The sequence below is a fragment of the Podarcis bocagei genome (genome assembly GCF_964188305.1).
Source record: "Podarcis bocagei genome assembly, chromosome: 13".
NCBI lineage: Eukaryota > Metazoa > Chordata > Lepidosauria > Squamata > Lacertidae > Podarcis > Podarcis bocagei.
In genome coordinates this window covers 34,661,937-34,683,912 of record NC_138138.1, presented here as the reverse complement: position 1 = coordinate 34,683,912, position 21,976 = coordinate 34,661,937, and the positions used below count along the sequence as shown (strand labels likewise).

The following is a 21,976-nucleotide window of genomic DNA, read 5'->3' as shown; positions in this document are numbered from 1 at the left end:
GCTCCCTGAGAATTTGCTATGGTTAGAATCAAAACAATTCCCACAGTCTAGAAAGATTGATATAAATAATCACAAGAACATTTAGGTATGCTACCAGAGACTATGAAAAGACAGGGCGTCACCTGAGTCTCCTGAAATGGAATAGGAGACTGTTTAGAGAGAAGATTAGTGTTCAGAATGGTGGCATTAACAGTCTTGATTATTGTACTACTTCCTCACATGGCATGTAAGTGCCAAAACATTAAATGCATGTTACGAGACCCACACCCACCACTTCACAAGTATCACCAGCTGGGAGACTTCATCATTGGTGGCATGGCTTCTCAGACCTTCATCATCTCCAGCTCAATAACCTTTGTTCAAGAACCTCCACCAGTATTGTTTGAAGAACTTGCGTAAGTAACTTTGGAAAAAGTTTTTGGGTTTCAATTAGATATCTGAACCAGAGGGAACAATTTTATAAAAGTAAAAAAATAGATTAATTGAGTGGGGTTGCGGGGGGCTACAGCAATAGTGGTCTTCATCTATTTATCTGTATTAGAATGAGGGTATACCAGCTTCTGAAGTTTTTGAATCACATCGTTCATTTTAGTACATGTTAGCATTGAAAGTGTTGCATTCTGAAGAATAGCTGATATTCTTCAATTGTTTCATTTTTGCTAAGACCATCTAAGGCTAAGACGAAATGTGTACAGTAATAGTGCAAAGGATATTAAGGGGGGGAAAGAGGGCAACATGGGGTTCAAAATGTAACTCTAGCAATCTATTTAAAATACCTTCTTACATTCACTTAATTATTCCATTTAGAGTAGTGCCTAAGAATTACCAGCACATCTTGGCGTTGTCATTTGCAGTCAAGGAGATCAATGAAGACCCTCAGATTTTACCCAATCACACCTTGGGTTTCCACATCTATGACAGCTATTTCAATGCAAAGAGGACCTTTCATGCCACAATACAGCTAATGTCCACAGTGAAAAAATTTGCTCCCAATTACATATGCAACATCCAGAATAAACTAATGGCAGTTGTCGGAGGATTAGACCCTTTAACTTCTCTTCATGTGGCAACTGTATTGGATCCCTACAAGATTCCCCAGTTAAGTTACATTCTGTGTAGATGTTTCTGTATAAGTGGGATGTGGGGTTTTTACACTTATTACTTCCTTTGTCAACACAGATAAAATTGTATGGTTTGGAGGCAGAAATGTGTGTATTTGTGGCAAAAGACAAGTGTAAGCTAAGAAATATGTTTATGGATGAGGATCTTGAAAACATAGTGGAACCTTCATAGAAATTCAAATTCCATGTAAAGAAAATATTACAAGTCTGGTGTTTGATGAAGGGTATCCAGTGTTATAATTAGGAAGTTCTTCTAAATGATTAGAGTCACATCACTAAATAGCAGAACACCTAGAATGGAATTCAGGATTCAGCCTCAATTGATCTTGATGAATAATTATTTAATTTCACATGCAAGCCACTGTTGGAAGCAGTATGCCTCTGAATATCTGTTGCTAGAAATCATAAGGGTAGAGAGTGCTGTTTCCTTCAAATCCTGCTTACAGATTTTCCATAAGCATTTGGTTAGTGAAAACAGGATGTTAGCCTTCAACCTGATCCAGCAGGGCTCTTATGTCCTTATGTTTTTATTTGTTTGTGCTTGAGCATACAAATATAAACCCACCTAGTTCCTTTAGATATTTCCCCTTCATTAGCTGGTATTGTGTAATAGTCAAAGCAGTAGAGTCCGGTTCATAACTGTGAATGAGACTCTTCCTCACCAACATCAGTTTGCCTTCAATCATCTGCCTTTGTTCTTACTTACAACCAGTCCATGAAGCACTGCCTGTGAGCTTCCTCCTCCTAGTCTCAATGTCACTCCTGTAGAACTCAACAAAGAGCAGGTTGGAGGCAAAACTAAGAATAGATGGCTCTGCCGGTCATTGGCTCTGGCTGCAAGTGTTGTTGGACTCCCTACACTTCACTCTACCAGTCCCATGTGGAATGCAGCACGGCTGGGTTAAAAAAGAGAGAAAAAGGGAGTTGTGAGGGAAGTAACAAGTTGAACCGTTACACACTTTATCTTGGCTACGATATCAACCAACTCTATTACTAATTTCTTATCCATAGCGTGTGAACGTCTATATTGTAAAAATAATAAAGTTTACTAATGAAATAGTTGTAAAGACTTCTGGTGTAATGCATGTGAAGAACTTTGAAGCTCCTGAAAGTGACATGTAATTTCATAAACGCTGAAGATGGTGGTGACAATGCTAATATGAATACTAACATCTATCCAATTTGAAATCTATGTTTAGCTCATCTATGGCCCTGCTCCGGTGATAAATCATAAACCCCCAGGTCTTTCCTTCTACCAGATGGCCCCTAAAGGAACTCTTCAGTACACAGGCATTCTCTCTTTACTTCTGCATTTTGGGTGGATATGGATTGGGATCCTTACTTCCAATGATGAATATGGAGAAAGATTTGTACATACTGTGTTTCCAGTCTTCTCCAGGAATGGTGTCTGTATTGCTTTCATAGAAAGAAGTAGCAAATTTACGACTATCACTGACATTCATGAGAGACTAGAGAAAGGATCTCAAATACATGAAACAGTGATCAATAGCAAAGCCAACGTTGTGGTTGCCTATGGAGAATCTTATCTTATTGTGTTTTTGAGATGGTTTCCCTATCTCTCAAAACATACAACAAATAAACAAAAAGGCAAAGTGTGGATAGTCACAGCCCAGATGGAGCTCACTTCAATGGTCTATCAACAGTCTTGGGAGACAGACATAATCCATGGTGTATTATCCTTCACTATTCACTCGAATGATCTGCCAGGTTTCAAGTCATTTGTTAAGAGTAGAAACCCTTCCAACACAAAAGGAGATGGTTTTATCAGGGATTTCTGGCAACAGGCTTTTGGCTGTGTGTTCCCAGACCCAGCTCTGAACAAGATGGATGGGGATGTTTGCACAGGAAAAGAGAAGTTGGAAAATCTACCTGGGACTTGTTTTGAAATGAGTTTGACTGGCCATAGCTATAGCATCTACAATGCTGTATATGCTATGGCTTATGCTTTACATTCCATGTGCTCATCTAGATTCATTCACAAATTGCTGGTGGACAAAAGGGAACTTAATTTTCAGGATAAACACGCATGGCAGGTAATGATATAAACATGCTTTATGATACAGTATAGGTGGTTGTAGTAGCAGGCTGCCACGTGCAAAATAAAATGTCTCCCCAAACTCCTCCTGTTCTCTCATTTTCATCTTTTATTTTTAAGTTCCTCTGCAACATTTCTCCTGACTGATGAATACAACAATTTTCTAAATTATATTCAAACAGCATTGTTGATAGATTGACCTTCAATATTTGGAAGCCAAAAGATCTGCCTCCGACCCAGTGTTTAAACAAGTCCATTAAGGATCAGAGAAACCATTTCATAGATGGATATATTGTGCATTCTCTTACTCCCTTTTATTAAAAGCTACAGTAAATTATGATGTACAATTTCAAACTCTGAATGGTTATATAGACATAATATTTTCAAAGGCATCTCTAGCAAACTAGCAAATCTTCCATCTTACTTTAGGAATTAATTTCCAACTATTAACTATATGAAGTCATATATATATAATATGACTTAAGTTATACTTATTTTCAGAAGGAAGGATGAACATAAGTCAATTCTTAAAAATAAGATCTGTTTTAGACATCTATTAACTGAAAATTGAAGAATGAATTAGCAAAGATGAAAGCATAAAGTAGGAGTATTTCTTTTCTTTTTTCATTTTTTTCCATTTTATTTTGCAATATTACATTCAATTACATCTTTAATCATTCTTTGCAATACAGACTATATATATCTATTTCTATCTATATATAAATCTATCTATTTTTCATATTTGTACCATTGTGACTTCCCTCCACCCGTGCTCAGCTTCCATTGTTTTTCATTCCTTTAATATTGTGTTAAAGAAAGTTATTTACATATTCCCCATTAATCCCTTTTCATCTTTTAACCTTAACTTTACAAACTTAAGACAATGCATATCAATGAATTTGTTTTGGAACAATGTTTTGTCATACATTCCCATTCTTTTCTCAATTTCTGATTTGATTGGAATCTAATAGCTGTTGTCATTTTGGCCAATTCAATTAATTCACAAAGCTTGTATTGCCACTCTGCTACTGATGAAAACTTGTCACCTTTCCAATTTTTAGGTATTAGTAATCAGGCAGCAGGGATGTCCTTTGAAACTAAGCCTAATAGAAGTGCTTTTGGCTTTTTCTCAAATGATGTTTTAAATATCTTTTTTAATTATTCATGAATATTGCTCCAGAATTTTTTAATTTTCCCACATCCCCACCATGCATGATACACTGTTTCTTCTACCTCATTACATCTCCAACACTTATTTGATTTTAATATGTATATTTTGGCTAGTCTGACGAGAGTCATATATCATCTGTCCATCATCTTCATCAGGTTTTCTCTAATTGTGTAACAGGCAGTAAATTTAATGTCTTGCTTCCACAATTTTTCCCATTGCTCCATCTGAATGGTATATCCAATATCCTGGGGGCCCCTGACCATCACCCCCTTTACTTCCTCATCCTTTAATTCCCATTCTAACAACAGATTATAAATTTTTTTTATAATACTTTCTTTGTGTTTTGTAATTTGGATTCTTCTTTTCCAAATCCATTTTTTTATCCTAATTAAATATATCATTTAATTGATGGTATTGCAGACAGCCAGTAAAATGTTGTTTAATTTCCTCAAAGGCTTTTAATTTTAATTGACCATGTTCTTCTTCTGTTTGTATGTAGCCCAATCTTTCTCCATATCCCTTGTCGTCCTGTTCCTCCCTCTCCTCCATCGTCTGCCACTGCTCCCACGACTCCCCACACACCTCCCTCTGCTGTTCAAAGCCTCAGAAAGGCTCCCCAGCTGTTAGTTTCTGCGTGAAGGTTTACTTTCACACTGGCTCTCTGTCTAACTTTCCACTTTTCTCTCATTGCTTCTCCTATTCCTCCTTTACTTTCTCTTTCCACATCAGACTGCTCACATGTAAGTTTATATTTGATGTTATTCTCACCACTACTGGGGTTGCTTGATATGCTTTTTGCTTCTGGTTGATGTATTCCTTTTCGTAAAGCTTTTCAGTCACAATATTAAAAGCTGCGCAGAGGTGGATCTCTCTGCCTTGCGCTTCTGTTTTTAGCATAAATATAAAGTCACTTACTTCCCTCTTCTGTTAGTTATGAACTGGTAATTTCCTTGAGAAGCATAGATTTTCATATCCTAGTCTTAATTTCAGAGAGACCTGATGCTGTTTTGCTTGGGTCCTGAGGCGTTTCACAGTTGGGAATACCCCCCTTTTTTGCACTGAGGTTCTCCCATCTTTTCCCACTTAAATAGTGCCAAAACCACGAGAAACCCCTTTCCATACACTCAGTGCCCTTCGGTTTGAGAACTCCTCTCAAACCTTTCCTGGGGAGTCAGCATCAGCCTCACTCTCACCTGGTTCCCGTTAACTGTGATCAGGTGTGTTCCACTGCTTCAAAGCATTTTCCCTTGACCCGTCACTGAGCACACCACACCAGGAAGTGCATAAAGTAGGGGTATTTATTTGGTTTTTGTTTGTAGAGTGCCGTTTATCTGTTCAGAAAGCCACAGGACTATACACTCTGAATATTTTAACCTACATTTGTTTGACACCTCATTTTCAGGACTCAAAAATTATTTGGAAGAATTCATTCATGCTCTCTTGCATACACTGAAAAGCCTTGATGCTGCTGCTGTAAACATTTGCTCATTAAGTAGTTGGCAGAGATATCAGTCTCAAAAGTCCAATTTAGGTATTCTTGCCTCTAGGTTTGGCAACATGGAAGCAAGGGTTTGCAGAGTAGCTTAGTACTTAGTCTTTGTGTGAAGAATGTATGTCTGGAAACGTCCACATAACCAAGAACCACCTGGAACAAGTGTGCCTCCCTTTCTGAAGAAAAATCCAAGTAATTGGGGCTAAAGATTCCATGAAACTGCCAATTATTCTAAGCTTTTCCCTTTTCTGTTTGAATCAAGCTGCATCATTTTCTGAAAGGTATCCACTTTAACAACAGTGCTGGGGATAAGATCTCCTTTGACCACAATGGGGAGTTGGTGGCTGGATTTGATATTATCAACTGGATTATCTCCCCAAACCAAACCTTTCATAGAGTGAAGGTGGGGAAGATAGATCCCCAGGGTCCTCCAGAACAAGCATTCAGCATCAGTGAGGATGTGATAACATGGCACAAGTGGTTTAATCAGGTAGGATCCAATTTTGTGTTTGGAAAATATTTCAGTTTTGAGTGACCACTGATGTCCTGTCCTTTTCCAAAGCTATCTGAGTTGGTAGCCATCACTGCCTCCTGTGGAAGTCAGGGTCCTGAACCTTCCAACATTCACCATCACTGGAGGTCCATGAGTAGAGAGTGTTGGTGCATTCGGGTCCTGCTTCTGGGCTTTCCATAGGCATTTGGTCCGCAATAATAAAAAAAAACTTTAAAAGCGCCTGCTGTATCAGGCCAATGGCACATGTAGTCCACCATCCTGTTACCAGCCCAACTTCACTTGGGATTCCCAGTAACTGGCATTCAGAAAGCCCAACATCACTTGGGATTCCCAGTGACTAGCATTCAGAAAGCCCAACGTCACTTGGGATTCCCAGTAACTGGCATTCAGAGGCAGTAGAGATAGAAAGCAGCTATCATGGCCACTGTGAGAAGGCAATGCTGCTCTAGAGGGCCCTGATGTGGCAGAACTATTCCTAGGTTCTCATGTTGAGTACCCATCCTACAATAAGCATCCATCTTGAAGCACAAAGCAGTTGGGTCTGGAACATGCCTATTCTTCTCCCCATCAACCTCCCAGCATTTCCAAGTTTAGCACAGCAGCATAAGATGAAACCTTAAAAGAGTAGTTCCCATGCTGCTTCAATATCATATAAAAGCCCTCATATCATTAAGATTCCAATGTTATTGTTCTCAAGATTACTATCCTGTCATTTCCTGTATGAAATAGGTCCAGCCTCTTTCTTTATGCACTGAGCATTGCAATCCTGGCTTTAGAAAGAAAATGAAGGAGGGGGAGCCATTTTGCTGCTATGATTGCATCCCATGTCCAGACGGGAAGATTTCAGAACAAAGGGGTAAGTAATATTTTGTATAGTTGAACTATTCCATTTTCAAAATTTTTGTCTAACTGCTCCATTTCACATTATACTTGAGCTTTAATATGATGTTAAAGCCACTTCTGGATTTCAGGCAAGCACAGATCATCTACAGGGCAGCAAAGAACATGAGGCATGAAGTGCAATTAGCTTTTATTCAGAGAAAGTAACAACACAGCAGAGTTCCTCTGCCTCATCCCATTCAGCTGGAGCCATTGCTGAAACTGACCATTGGCACTGCCTTGCTCCACTAGCTTCCCCCTGTGTATCAATTCCAAGCAGACAGACTGTGGCGAGGGGGTGGGCTCCTCCTCTGAGCCTGTCTGGCCCATTACTTATTTCACCAATTAATTTCTATTAATTATCCAAATTTTTAACAGATCAACAACGAATTTATTCAAATTTAACACAATTTATAAAATTGACTTTCCACCCCCCTTTCAAAATGCTACTTTCCCCTCCCTCTTTTACTGTTCACAATAAAATACTTTAAAAAAAAATTCTAATACTTTCCCATCTATTCTATTTCCATCAACAGATCATGTTCCATTCCTGCTGTAATGGTTCTAGGGGTTGCTCGTGTGTAAGCCTGTGCCAACACCTGGCTGGGTTGCCTGAGTGAACCTTTCCTGTCCGGACAGCCACTCACCCGTGGCTGTCTCAATCGCTGGCAGAATCTGCCAGTGGGCATTTCTTAAACTTCTTCCAGCAAAGAAGTTCTTTGACGCCCAGTCTCTTCCTACTCTCCCTGCACGGAAGCCTTCTGCGCAAGGAGGGCGTAGGCAGCGGAGGACCCTTCCTCTCCCCGCTGGTCCCCGGCAAGGAGTCATGTGACCGCCTCTCTGATTCCCCCATCTGCCCCCCTTCTCCACTGGAGCTAAGCTGATTCCCTTCCCCAGAAGATGGGCTGCCTCTCCCAATCCTGGGACGCTCTCTGGGATCCCTCTGGAGCTTGCTCTCTCCCTCCGGCACTGATGGCAGTTCCCTGACACCTGCTTAGACTTTTATTTAGGAATATTTATTTAGGAGTGTGTATTAAGTCAAGTTCAGTTCTACATACATTGGATGCTTACTCAGTTTCTATTTATGAAAAACCCCAAAACACCCAATTGGCTTGGCATGACAAACTTCCTTTAAATTGGGATATCTGATGTTCTTGCTAAATAGGTATTCTGTTGGTACAGCACCTTAAAAGAGTCAATGGGAGCAAGCTATCCATTTGAAATTTCCTGAATGTTTTTTTTAAGAAACATCAATAAGTCTTTGCTTCTTAACTCAAACCTTTTTGTGTGTGAAACCATGAACTTGCCACAGTGCTATTTGTGATATAGCCTCAGATCTCTGGCATACTATAATATAATATATAATTTTTATTTTGTTTTATATGCCCAGAACTCTGGGATACTTTCAATACTATGAAAAGGGTATGTGAATTATTTTAAATATATTGAGTTCATTTCCTCAAGGAACCAATTGCAAACTATACTATAATATTTTATTTTTATTTTGTTTCATACGCCCAGAATTCTGGGATACTTTACAATACTATAAAAAGTGTATGTGAATTATTTTACATATACCGGGACCATTTCTTCACAAAAGAATTTGCAAACAAAGACAACCCAAATAAGCAACAAATATGGAACTCTTCTGAATCCTCAAAACCAATGTAAATTTGCTACTATAAACAGTAAAACTCTAAAACAATGGAGAACAGACACTTCAGAGCATCAGTGTGTTGGTGCAGTTCATGCCTTTTTAAGCTTAAGACCCCTTTTTTTCAGACCAGAGTGACTGCTGTGAATGTAGCAATGAAGACTATCCAAACAAAAACCAAGATGCATGCATTCCCAAGGCTATAACCTTCTTGTCTTTCGAAGAACCTTTGGGGATCAGTCTATCCTGTTTGGCTTCTGCCCTATCTTTGATCACCATTATGGTGCTAGGAATGTTTGTGAGGCACCACAACACTCCCATCATCAAAGCCAACAACCGGGACCTTACCTACACTCTCCTCATCTCCCTTCTGCTCTGTTTCCTGTGTGCTTTGCTATTTATTGGCCAACCTGGGAAGGTGACATGTCTCTTTCGACAAACTGCTTTTGGTATCATCTTCTCGGTGGCTGTTTCTTGTGTGTTGGCAAAAACTATCACAGTGATTCTGGCTTTCATGGCCACCAAGCCAGGATCTCGAATGAGGAAGTGGGTGGGGAAAAGACTGACCAATTCCATTATGTTACCTTGCTTCCTTGCCCAAAACGGAATTTGTATTGTTTGGTTGGTAACCTTTCCCCCATTCCCAGACACCAACATTCACTCATTTGCTGAGGAAATTGTACTGGAGTGTAACGAGGGATCTGTAATTATGTTTTACTGTGTGTTGAGCTACCTCGGCTTTCTGGCCATTGTCAGCTTTGCTGTGGCTTTCTTTGCCAGGAAGTTACCTGACAGTTTCAATGAAGCCAAGTTCATCACTTTCAGCATGTTGGTCTTTTGCAGTGTTTGGCTGTCTTTTATTCCATCCTACCTGAGCTCCAAGGGAAAGTACATGGTTGCAGTGGAGATTTTCTCTATCTTGGCCTCTAGTGCTGGTTTGCTGGGTTGCATTTTTGCACCAAAATGTTACATCATTATGCTCAGGCCCGAATTGAATAACAAGGAACAACTAATAAGAAGGAAAACTTGAATAACTGAAATGTCTGTGCATTTAGTTATAGTCTGCAGTGTGGAGCTTACTGTGTGTGACTGAAACCTCTGACTATGTGAAATCTTTGGGATTAGGTAGAATAAAACATGACAAACAATGAACACATTTTCTTTACTTGGATTCATAATTGCTGAAAACAATACAGCACATGCCCACAAAGAGGTAAACATGAAAGATATTCAATCTAGTGAAGTTCTTTTTATCTGCCATGGCATCACACTTTATAATGTTAAGTTGATTTGAAATCTTCTGATGAATATTATGGATTTTCCTTTACCTGGTGATCCTGCTGTTTTGTTTTTACTCTTCCATATCACCTTGCCTAAGAATTTTCACTGATGATCTATATATACATCTTCAAAATACATACATATGTTCCTAAACAGAGCAGTTCTAGCATTAAACATATTTACTTCTTCTCTGACTCTTAGACAACACCTTGGACTTCTACAAAGACAAGCTATAGCAAGCTGGTATTTATACCAATATGTCAGTGTAAGTTTTCCTTATTCCAATTCCGTTCAGGAGCCTCTGAGAAGGCTTTCTGTCAGGTAAGACATCAGATGAGTGTGGGTCTGGATTTTGAGGATTGGGCCCTAGATGACATGCCTGAGCTGAATTGAGTTTGAATAGATGCAAGTCTCTCCTTGTCCTACCCACCACCACTTCTCCAAACACACCCTTTTTGGATTTATGCCAGTTTAAGTTACAGCACCCTAGCTCAGCCAGGGTGAAAGAATTACACGAACACAGCCCTTCTGGATCAGGAAACTCCAAGATCCAGTAAATGCAAACTTCATAACATACCACATTTTTTCAATGTAAGCCCGTGTCCCTTCTAATCCAAGTAAAAGGGGGGGGGGGGGTTTGATTCTTTTCATAGGGGACAAATGTATTTTCTTCAGTAATTTCACAGGGAATAACAAATTTTGAGCTGGTGTTTAACTTCACTTCATATTATCAAAAGGGCTTGTCAAATTCATCAGCATGTCAGCAACCACCACTAGAAAACATAGCATGCTGCGATGGATTATATAAATTAGAACATTTAGAGTTACAGTTAGAGAGTGAGATATGCAGGCTGCTCTATGATATTTTACACATTAGACCTGAGCCTTCAAAAATGAAAATAGTTGGCTATTGGAGAATTTGTGCTGAAAGAACTTCATTGACATGGGTGCATTTGCTTCCTCACATGGTATACAGTGCACACATTGCCATGTCCATAATCCATACCATCGACTTCATGAATATAATAAAAAGGAGACGTCATCATAGGTGGCATTGCATGGCACAGTTTCATCATCTCTAGCACAGTTGACTTTGCCCACAAACACCCCCACCATTGCTTGTAGAGCTTGAATAAATTTATTTCTATCTGTCTCTTTCACGATAACTCAATCAAAATGAGTATTTCTATTTCTCTCTATTTCCTTTCCCTCTGTGTGGAATGATGACTCCTAGGAGCTCAAATCCTAAATAAATCCTAAATAAATGTTGTTTTCTTTATAAAGAGATGGTGGCCATATCTGTAGCTGGAGATTATATGTAAATTGTAGTACAACATTTTCTTACCACAGAGTTTTGTACCACCAAATGAAGGCTGTTTCTGTTTTCCTTAATTTTACGTTATATTTTCATAATCTTACCATTGATATAAAAATGTTCATTAATCCAGCTATGTACCATTCCTTTAAATCCATTCTCTTTCAGTTTAGCTCTTATGTTGGCATTTTATGTGGTTTGCACGTTACTAACTTGAAGATATAAAATTAGTTTTAGCGATGTATAATTGAATGGTTTGATTCTTCTTTTTCTGTATCTTTATGGTTCCTTATGTGAAACTCTGAACTACAAACTCTGAACTACAAAATTCCTTGCCTATCTATCTCTGAAGGATTTTTTTGCATAGCATGGGGGCATATAAAATCAGAAAGTTTAGGCTACAAGCTTCAGTGAGATCCCCCAGACTGTAGGAAACTGTAAGAATAGTATAAATAAAAAAATTCCTTCCAGTAGCACCTTAAAGACCAACTAAGTTAGTTCTTGGTATGAGCTTTCGTGTGCATGCACACTTCTTCAGATACACTGAAACAGAAGTTGCCAGATCCTTCTATATAGTGAGAAGGTGGGGAGGGGTGTTACTCAGAAGGGTGGTGGGAATGGGAGATAGGCAGATAGCTGAGAGAGCCTCTTGACGACTCTTAACGACTGTAATAGGTCTTACAGGAAAAGGCAAGGGGTGGGAAGGTGAGAAATGGTATGTTAAGGATGTTTTGGAGGACTGATTGTCAAGGATGATGGATGATAGGTGGGTGAAGTGAGGCGTTCCCAAAGAAAAGGAAGGATTGAACTCTGATTAATAACAATACACACAGAGGCTTGAACCAGCAAGACTCTGGGAAGGGTGAATATAATAATAATCCCTGTCCACGCTCCGGCCCAGGTCGTTTTATTCACAAAAGAATTTTTTACACTGTGTTCGTAAGAACCTGTCAAGGAACTGACATCGGAGCGAGAGGCGAAGGGGAGGCTCCCAGATGATGCTGGCGAAGGACCCAGCAGCAGGGGGAGAAACAGCTCAGGAGAGGGGGAAGCCAATCAGCGCAACACCAGGGATAAAGGGGGGCAGACGGGGGAATTGGAGAGAGGATCCAGGACTCTTCACTGGACATCAGTGAGGAGAGCCCAGGTCCTCCGCTACCCACACCTTCCCTGCGCAGAAGACTCCCGTGCAGTGAGAGGAGGAGGAGACTGGGTGTCAAACAACTTTTATGCTGGAAGAGGTTCAAGAAACTCCCACTGACGGATTCTGCCAGTGACTGAGGCAGCCACGATGAGAAGGGGCTGTGCAGTCAGAAAGGTTTAACAAGGCAAATCAACCGAGAAAGGCACCAGTTTACGCACGAGTAACTCATACCTATTACAGAACCAATCAGATTTCCTCTGAGCATTTCAACAAAACCCACATGGGGACAAAGTTACACTACAAAAGCTAATTAAGCATGCACTTCTGGGATAAATAAAACAGAACTACAAAGGAGCGCATCCAGCAACCCCGGAGGTCATAAACAAGCAATATACATGATAAGAAGGATGGTAAGGAGGATAGAGATCATTATCACCTTTATGTGAAAATCTGTTTCCTGGCCCTAAGATTAACATATCAGAAAGGCTACATCAAAGAAGCTGCCCACTACCTTTTATGGCCCAGGATGCCTGCCTGGCGAAGCAGCTGGCAGCTGGTCTGTGTACGTGACTTGTCAAGCAGAGAGAAATGGAACAGGGATGCAGAGGTGTGGATTGATCAAAAATCATATCAAAATAGTTTAAACCCAGTCAACGCAATGCTTTCATTGATGACACAGATGGCTTACTCTATATTTGTTATAATTCCTCATAGCAATCCCACCTGATCACTACAGAGAAGCATGATTCCTGAGACTCTAGAGTACTGGGGTACAGAAGATAATGTAGGAAAGAAGGCAGTGAAGCCGGACAGTTTGAACCCCTTGACCTGTGACCCCTCTTTATGCATGCATGCATGATGTATCGTGCTTGAACACTACCATAAAAGCTTTTTAAAAATGTGACTTGAGGGCAGTTCCCTTAATTGGCAATTCTCTGAACAACTGGGTTAGGGAGGTGGCCCTATTTCAATAACTCCTCTAATAAATTGGGTCCCTACCGGATGCTGAGCTTCTATATCTCTCTTGGTTGTGTTTTTCCTTAAGGTGTTATATCTCACCTGGGAATAAACCATTAATAGGTGATTTAGGAGTAAATTTTCATCACAAACTCATCTCATCATCATTCTGACTCACTATCATTCACATTATTTCTGTGATGCATTAGCTTGAATTATAAAGGGGCTGTTTGTATCATTTAATATACATTTGTAGACATTGAAAGGTGTCTTTAGATGAGGTTGCCTCTGTTGTCTCTGTGCCCTTGGATTGTTCATCTGGTAGTTCTAAATATATTCTTGCTTTGGCTACCATAACCTTGAAAAACTCAAACTGAAAAAGTCTCCCTTTTGGAGGTGTTTCCTTCAACAATTCCCCTGAGATTTCTCCTTCTTTTTCCTCTAAAGGTACCATAATGTATTGTTTTATGTATTTCATAGAATTGTAGAGTTGGAAAGACCCAAAGGGTCATCTAATCCAACCCCCTGCAATGCAGGAATTTCAGCTAAAGCTTCCATGGCAGATGGACATCCAACCTCTGCTTAAAAACCTCCAATAAAGGAAAGTCCATAACCTCACAAGGGAGTCCATTTCAAACAACTCTTATTATCAGAAAGTTCTTCCTGATGTTGAGGCAGAAAGGCATTTGTCCCAAATGAAATTCAGTTTGTAAATGTGGATCCAGTTCTCCCATCTGCTAAGGCCATCTTGAACCCCTCCCCGTTTGGAGTCACCTCCAAATTTGATGACCATCCCTTGAATTCCCACAGACATATTGTTTATAGAAACGATTAACATCAACGGGGACAGAATGGAACCCTGTGGAACCCCACTTGTCACTTGCTGATATGAAAACTTCCACAGGGAGACAAGAATTGCTTCCAGTATTCAATAGCAATCATGTGAGAATAATATTATACTGTACTATTATGAAAGGAAATGTAATTTGTGGGTTTCCTAGGGAACGTTTGATTCAGCCTTCACCTTAAAATTTGCAACCATGTGAAGAAACTAAAAAGAGAAAAACCAAAATCAAAATGGATAATTACATTATTTGAGATTTTCTCCTTATCAGCTGTTCCTTGTTGTTCAGCTCAGGTCTCAAGACAATTATGTAACATTTTGGGGAAAAGATGCAACCCAGCAGTCCAGCACTGGAAGTTAAAATAGAGAAGATCTCCACTGCCACCATGTATTTTCCCTTTGTGCTCAGGTAGGAAGGAATAAATGATAACCAAACACTGCAAAAGACAAACATGCTGAAAGTGATGAACTTGGCTTCATTGAAACTGCCAGGTAACTTTCTGGCAAGGAAAGCCACAGTGAAACTGACAAATGCCAGGAATCCCAGGTAGCCAAGCACACAGTAGAACATAATCACAGACCCCTCATTGCATTCTAACACAATTTCTGAAGTGAAGGAGTGCATGTCAACATCTGGGAATGGGGAAGAGGTTGCAAGCCAAACAGTACAAATAAGTGCTTGGAGGAGGGAGCAGGAAAGAACAATGCAGCTGGCCAGACTCTTTCCCACCCACTTCCTCATTTTGGATCCAGGTTTGGTGGCCATGAAAGCCAGAACTACCGTGATGGTTTTTGCCAGCACACAAGCCACAGCCAATGAGAAGATGATGCCAAAAGCACTTTGTCGGAAGAGACACATCACCATACGGGGTTCTCCAATAAACAGAAATGCACAAAGGAAGCAAAGCAGGAGTGAGATGAGGAGAGTATAGGTGAGATCCCGGTTGTTGGCTTTGACAATGGCAGTATTGTGGTGTTTTATAAACGTTGCTAGCACTAGAGCTGTGATCATAGAATATGAAAGAGCTAAAGAGGCTAAACAGAGGCCCAAAGGTTCTTCATAAGACAAGAAGCTGACATCCTTCGGAATACATTGGTCTTGTCTTTCGTTTGGATATTTTTCATCTGTGCATTTATAGCAATCAGTTGCATCTGAAAAAAGGATGGAATCTTTGTGTAGCTAGAAATTACAGCATCATGCAATAAACATATGGCTGTAATCTTTTAATGCCTTTGTAAATCAGACATTTGAGTATTTTAATATACTTGAGATCAGGCTTGGCTATTGTTGCAGGTTTGGTTTGGAGGCGCATTAAAGCAAAAGTGCTTGTCCCCACAGTCCTAAGATGGTGAGACTCACAGCACTGACTGCATCAACAGATCTCATTTCTCCATTGGTCACAGCTTTGAATGTAGCACAAATTTGGCATTTCTCTGTCTCTCAGCTTTTCAGCCTTCTGCCTGCTTCCAGTTCAGCTCTCTCACACCACATTCACTATGATTCTCTACCTACCCATCAGGTGAGTTGCCAGAAGGCCCATCCATTTGCCCAGAAAGTACTATTTGTACTGGCCAGATTACAATAATGATATTGTAACCCATATCGTTATTTTAGGATGGGGGTCTTAGTGCCCAGCCACAGCCTAAATAATTAAAGGGATGTTTATGAAGGTGCTTAAGTGACACACTAAGGTCATTATCTTACAACTGCCCAGTTAGCAATGGAATCTTTCAACGCACCATCACCTCCAAACCCACAACAAGGCTAAGCTCAAGTATATTACAATATTACAAGGCTAAGCTCAAGTATATTACAATACTTAAATGTTCGATTTAAGAAGACATTAAGACATTACAACCATCTGTTTCTGAATGTTGCACTAGAAATTATCCACTGGTGCACAAAAGAAAGCCAGGACAATCTATGTAAGGAAATTAAGCTCCACTCTGTTGAGAGAGAGAATTGTCTGGTTTTGAATCATAGAATCATAGAATCATAGAATCATAGAATCATAGAGTTGGAATAGACCACAAGGGCCATCGAGTCCAACCCCCTGCCAAGCAGGAAACACCATCAGAGCACTCCTGACATATGGTTGTCAAGCCTCTGCTTAAAGACCTCCAAAGAAGGAGATTCCACCACACTCCTTGGCAGCAAATTCCACTGTTGAAAGGCATGGGAAAGTGTTTCTTCAGCTGATATGCTGCTGCTCAAAAAGAAACCCAAGTCTCCATGTCCAATTATTAAAAGGAAGCTGAGCAACATCTGTCTGGTAATGCTGTTACCTTTCTGTTCTGAAATCTTTCCTTCTGGGCATGGAATGCAATCATAGCAGCAAAATGCCTCGCCCTCCTTCACTTTCATGCAAGAACCAGGGTAACAACTCTCACTGCACACAGATAGAGGCTGTGCCTAAAGTGTAAGTGAAAGGGGTTAATGATAATCTTGATGATAGGGAGCTTGGAACCCTTAAAATCTAGAGCAATTCTCGAAAGTTACACAACAATCACAAAATCTAGCATTTAATAGGGGCAGTAGAGTATTATCCAAAATTGTCCCTACCTGGTTAAATCCCCTGTGCCATCTTATAGCATCCTCATTGATTTCAAATGTTTGTTCTGGAGGAGCTTGGGGATCAAGCCTCCCAACTTTCACTCTATGAAAGGATTGGTTTGTGGAGAAAATCCAATTCATGATATCAAAACCAGCTGCTAACTCCCCATTCTGGTCAAAGGAAACTTTTCCCCCTGCACTGTTGTTAAAGGAGACACCTTTCAAAAACCAGTGGAGCTGAATTTAAAGGGAAAGAGCAGGAATTAGAAAATTCTGCAACTTGAGCTTGTATGCAAAATGATAAATGTGACATAGATTCCATTTTTGCAAAGTTTCCCAAATATAACGTATTTTGAATGCTATTTTCATTAAAAAGCTAATTTTGGGGTTCACAGTATGTTACTTTTTTGCTCACAATATTTGATTGGAGAACAACATTGTAAAATTAGAAGAATTTCAGATTTCAGAGGAAAGCTGCATTTAAATTTCTGTATTAGTTTGGGAAATGTGGATTTGTATGCATTAAAATATACACAGAATGAATTTTCCTCCATCTCTAATATTCATTACCTGCCAAAGACATTGGCCCTGACAGTTCTGCATGACTCTGTTCTGCATTGCACTGTGCCTGAGACTAGATGAGGACATAGCATGTAAAGCATGGGCCATAACATAGACAGCATTGTAGATACTGTAGCTGTGGGAGGTCATGCTCATTTCAAAAAAAGATGCAGGGAGACTCTCCAGCTTCTCTTCCCCAGTGCAAATGTCTCCATCCACCTTGACCGCATCTGTATTTGGGAATATGCAGCCAAAGGCCTGCTGCCAGAAGTTCTTGATAAAACCATCTCCTGTGGCGCTGGATGGGTTTCTGCTTCTAACAAATTCTTGAAATTCTGGTAGATCATTGGAGTGAATTGTAAATGAGAGAGATCCATGGATTATTTCTGTATCCCAAGTCCTCTGATATACCATTGAAGTGAGGTCAGTCTGCGCTGTTATTATCCACACTATACCTTTTGACTTCTTCTTTATATGTTCTTGTCCTGACAGATATGGAAACCATCTCAAGAACACAATCCCATAGGATTCTCCATATGCCACCACTACATGGGCTTTACTGTCTCTGATTTTATCATCTATTTTACCCCCCTTGTTAAATATGTCATTCATATCAGTGACAAAGGTCAACGTTGGGCTTCTTTCTATGAAGGCAAGGCAGATACCACTCTGAGAAAAAGGCGGAACCACATTTTGCACAAATCTTTCTCCATTGTCATTATCCATAGTTAGGAGTCCAATCCAAGTCCACCTGAAATGCAGAAGCAAAGAAAGAATCCCTGCAAACTGAATGTGTTCTCTGGGCACCATCTGGTAGAATGGGATGCCTGGCGTTTTGTCATTCATCACTGGAGCAGGGCCATAGATGAGCTAAAGAAAAGGGTGGAAAGGAAAGAATGGGATTGTGTTGTTATGAGTTTGGGGGAGGAAGTAGGCTGGATACCCACATACATAAGACCCTTAGAAGGTTCTTAACCATGTGGTTCAAATCAAATAAATCAAACTGCAAACCAATATTGCCCTCACTGAACAGCAGCAACACTAATCAGTATTGTGTAGAGTAATGGACAGCATGCACCAGGGTATCAGTAAATCCATGCTGATGAGCAACCACATGGCTCAATATTGTCTGCACTGACTTTCAGCAATGCAAACCACAATAACAAGTAAGACCCCCACAGGAAGCGGGACTTATTATCAATAATGACTACACCGACAAGCAACTATCCTTATCATTAAAAACATCTACACTGACAAGCAGCCACCTGGCTCAATATTGTCTAGTGACAGGATTGACTACACCAGGGGTCATCAACCTTTTTATACCTACCGCCCAGTAATGAATCTTTCTTGATGGTAAAAATTCCTTACTGCCCACCAGTGCTCAATGGAAGGAGGATGCAGCTTGTGCCGTAGAACCCTCTATTGCCCACCTAGAATCCTGAAATGCCCACTAGTGGGAGGTAGGGGCAGGTTGACAACCCCTGGAATACACAAACCAGCAGCTGTGCGGTTTAGTATTGCATATACAGGCCTGCCACCACGTGCAATGCTTCAACCACTCAGACGAAGAGGTAAGGAAAAACAAAAACCCACCCTGAGGATTCTAACCAGCAACAGAAGGAAACACTGCCAACTTCCAACTGATTGAATGGTACACCATGGAGAACAAACTTAAATTAAGGGCAGTGGGACACAGACATGCTCCAAACTGCCGGGAAGGCTGCTTCTCCACAGTAAACCCACAAAAGCTGAAGGCAAAAAGAAGGGGTAATGGCCAGCCTGCCCACACCCCCCAAGCTGCAGAGTAGAAGGCACACATCCAAAGCCAAACGACAAGAATCGCAACAACACAAAAGCAAGCACATTCACACCCAATCTCCAAGGGGGAGGTTGCCAAGAACACATGAAAATGAAATGACTTAAATAATGAGGGAAACAAACACACGCAGCATACGAAGGCTTTGTAAAAGAAAGGGGGGGATTCCAAATGATCTCGCCCAATCCTTTAAAGAAGCGTGCGCGCGCCGGATGGCCAAGCTCCTTTCAGCAGCAGAGAAACGCGCTGCCTGATCCTAGGGCTTTGCAGATCACTAGATGCGGTCACCTGGCACACGCAGACAAGAGGAAGCCACTTTCTGTGTAGATGTAGAAAGCTTTGCTGGGGAAGACAGCAATGATGAAACAAAACAAAGACTGACGGCAAGAGCAGGAAACGACGAGGAAAACAAGGGTAGAGATCTGATGAAGCAGATTAATGGAAGCTGCTTTCCCAGCCATGCTGCAGTTTAAACAGCACATGGCCACCCCCAGCCCTGGCTAAGCCAATTTGTCAGCAGGGGGGCGTGATGTGGTGGGGTGTCCTAATGATGTGAGCAGCATCCCTCCGCCCACTGCTGGGTCACTGTGAGGTCCCAGAACCCCTCCCACAGTCAGCCCACCCCCGCTCCGCAGAAAAGGGGAGCTATCCTGCTAGAACAAGCAAGAAATAGAAGGAAGGATTAAAGTTGTTATATAGCCACAATGGATGTGGCCCTGCATCAGATGACAAATGAGTGGGGTCCCTTCCCTCAACTCTTTGGTAGTTCCTGTAGTTAGAAATGACAAAAGACAAAGCTGAGTTGTGTGTGTGTGAACTGGAATAAGCAAGCTGGGAATCCAGAAAGAGATAGCCATGCTGGATTTCTTTTTGAATCTGGGGTTGTGGCTATAGGAGAAGTAAGATCCCTTTGAGGTGTTTATGAATCCAAGACTGCAGCTATGGGAGAAGCAAGAGTGTGAACCTCCCTGTTATAGGCTCAGGTTGTATGTATGCATAAAACCATGTATCATAAAGACTACACAGTCTCCACTTTACCCCATTTCAAGGGTACCCCATTTCAAACACAACCCTGGGTAGGTGCCTGGAACCCCTGGATTCTCAAACTGCCCAGAGATTGGGGTGGCAGGCAACAGTATTTTATGAAGTCCTACTCAGGGTAGAGCCACTGAAATAAATGAATCTCAGTTATGCATGTGTATTCATTTCAATGGTTTAATAGACCTGTAAGAGGGACCAATGTTGAATACCACCTATAGACAGAATTTTCGAAGAAAAAATAAACCCACAATTTGTCAATAATATTTTCAGTAAACATGTAATGTTAGTGGCTTTTCTTTCAGCAGAGGTTCCTGTAGCTGAGCCAGTCAACTTCTCAGTAGCATAAATAACAAGTAGGGATTTTTCTTTTAGTAATTTGAGAACATGCACAGAGATTTCACAACTTACATTTGACATTTATAGGAAGGAATGGCCATATTATTCTCTTTGTATACTAAAAAAAAGATAAAAAGGGAAATGTGATGAAGTACTAAAACTGTATAAGTACACATACTACCAGTGCTTTTTTCTGGGGGTACTCAATGTTACATAGGTTAACCTTTCTCTCTCCAGATGTTAAAAGTGTGGCATTTCCTGTAACAATCTCATGGTGACCTTTTTTTCTTAAAAACAAAACAAAAAAGCACTGTATAACACACACACACAAAGAGAGACCCAGCATACCTGTGGAATCTTGTAAATATCCACCAGTGTTGCCACTTGAAGTGAGGTTGGGGGGTCCAGTCCCCCAATGACCCCAATCAGGTTCATTTGGACATCACAGTTGTAATTTGGAACAAAACCTCCCAAGGTGTATATGAGTAGCATTGTAGCATGGTAGGTCCACTTGTCAATGAAATAGCTGTCATAGATGTGGAAGCCCAAGGTGACATTGTGTAAGAGCTGAGGGTTTTCATTGATCTCTTTTACTGCAAATGCCAAGGCCAGGATGTGCTGATAATTCTTAGGTACCACACTAGAAGGTAAGTTGTATTCGGAATCATAAGGAACCATCACATGTTGTAAAAAGTATTGCAAATTTTATAAAAATAATGTTTTCTGTATATAGTCTATTAATTATTATTATTCATATTTATATAGAAACTTTCCTGAGGTAACCTTACCTTTAGGTAGCCCATACAAATTTTGCAACAACAACAACCAAACATTATCATTGTTCATCATAACATATATTATCCTATTGTTTATCAGTACAGTAGCAATTCAGAGCACGGTGTTCCAAAATAAACAGTATAATTTAAGATCTTCAGGATATGATATTTCATACAAACGTCAGAACACATCTATCTTTTTTTAAAAAAGAGTTGTTTCTCTGGATAGTTTATTACCTTTCAAAACAATTCATGGAATGACAATTAAGACTGATAACGAATAATAGTTTGAAAATATTACAATGAAGCCCTTACACAAGCTCTTCAGGCAAAGGTGATGGGGGTTTTTCCATGAAGCTGATTGCATTGGAGACGATGAATGTGTGGGAAGCGATAGCTCCAATGATTAGGTCTCCTGACTGGTGGTACTCATGAAGCGGAGGATCTGGATCATCAACCAT

At 40.4% G+C, this 21,976-nt stretch overlaps 2 protein-coding genes across 2 annotated transcripts; one reads left to right on the top strand and one right to left on the bottom strand.

The window, feature by feature from the left end:
* Window positions 1-249: 249 nt before the first annotated feature.
* Window positions 250-9,917, top strand: LOC308571802 (vomeronasal type-2 receptor 26-like; the record flags this gene model as incomplete). Its single annotated transcript, XM_081167425.1, has 5 exons — window positions 250-395; window positions 808-1,072; window positions 2,381-3,175; window positions 6,103-6,330; window positions 9,021-9,917. The coding sequence occupies 5 exons, from the start codon at window positions 250-252 to the stop codon at window positions 9,915-9,917; spliced, it is 2,331 nt and encodes a 776-aa protein (XP_081023551.1).
* A 4,752-nt stretch (window positions 9,918-14,669) lies between these two features.
* LOC308571801 (vomeronasal type-2 receptor 26-like) lies at window positions 14,670-21,976 on the bottom strand (the record flags this gene model as incomplete). Its single annotated transcript, XM_081167424.1, has 6 exons — window positions 14,670-15,580; window positions 16,715-16,841; window positions 16,992-17,219; window positions 17,553-18,413; window positions 21,088-21,379; window positions 21,831-21,976. The coding sequence occupies 6 exons, from the start codon at window positions 21,974-21,976 to the stop codon at window positions 14,670-14,672; spliced, it is 2,565 nt and encodes an 854-aa protein (XP_081023550.1).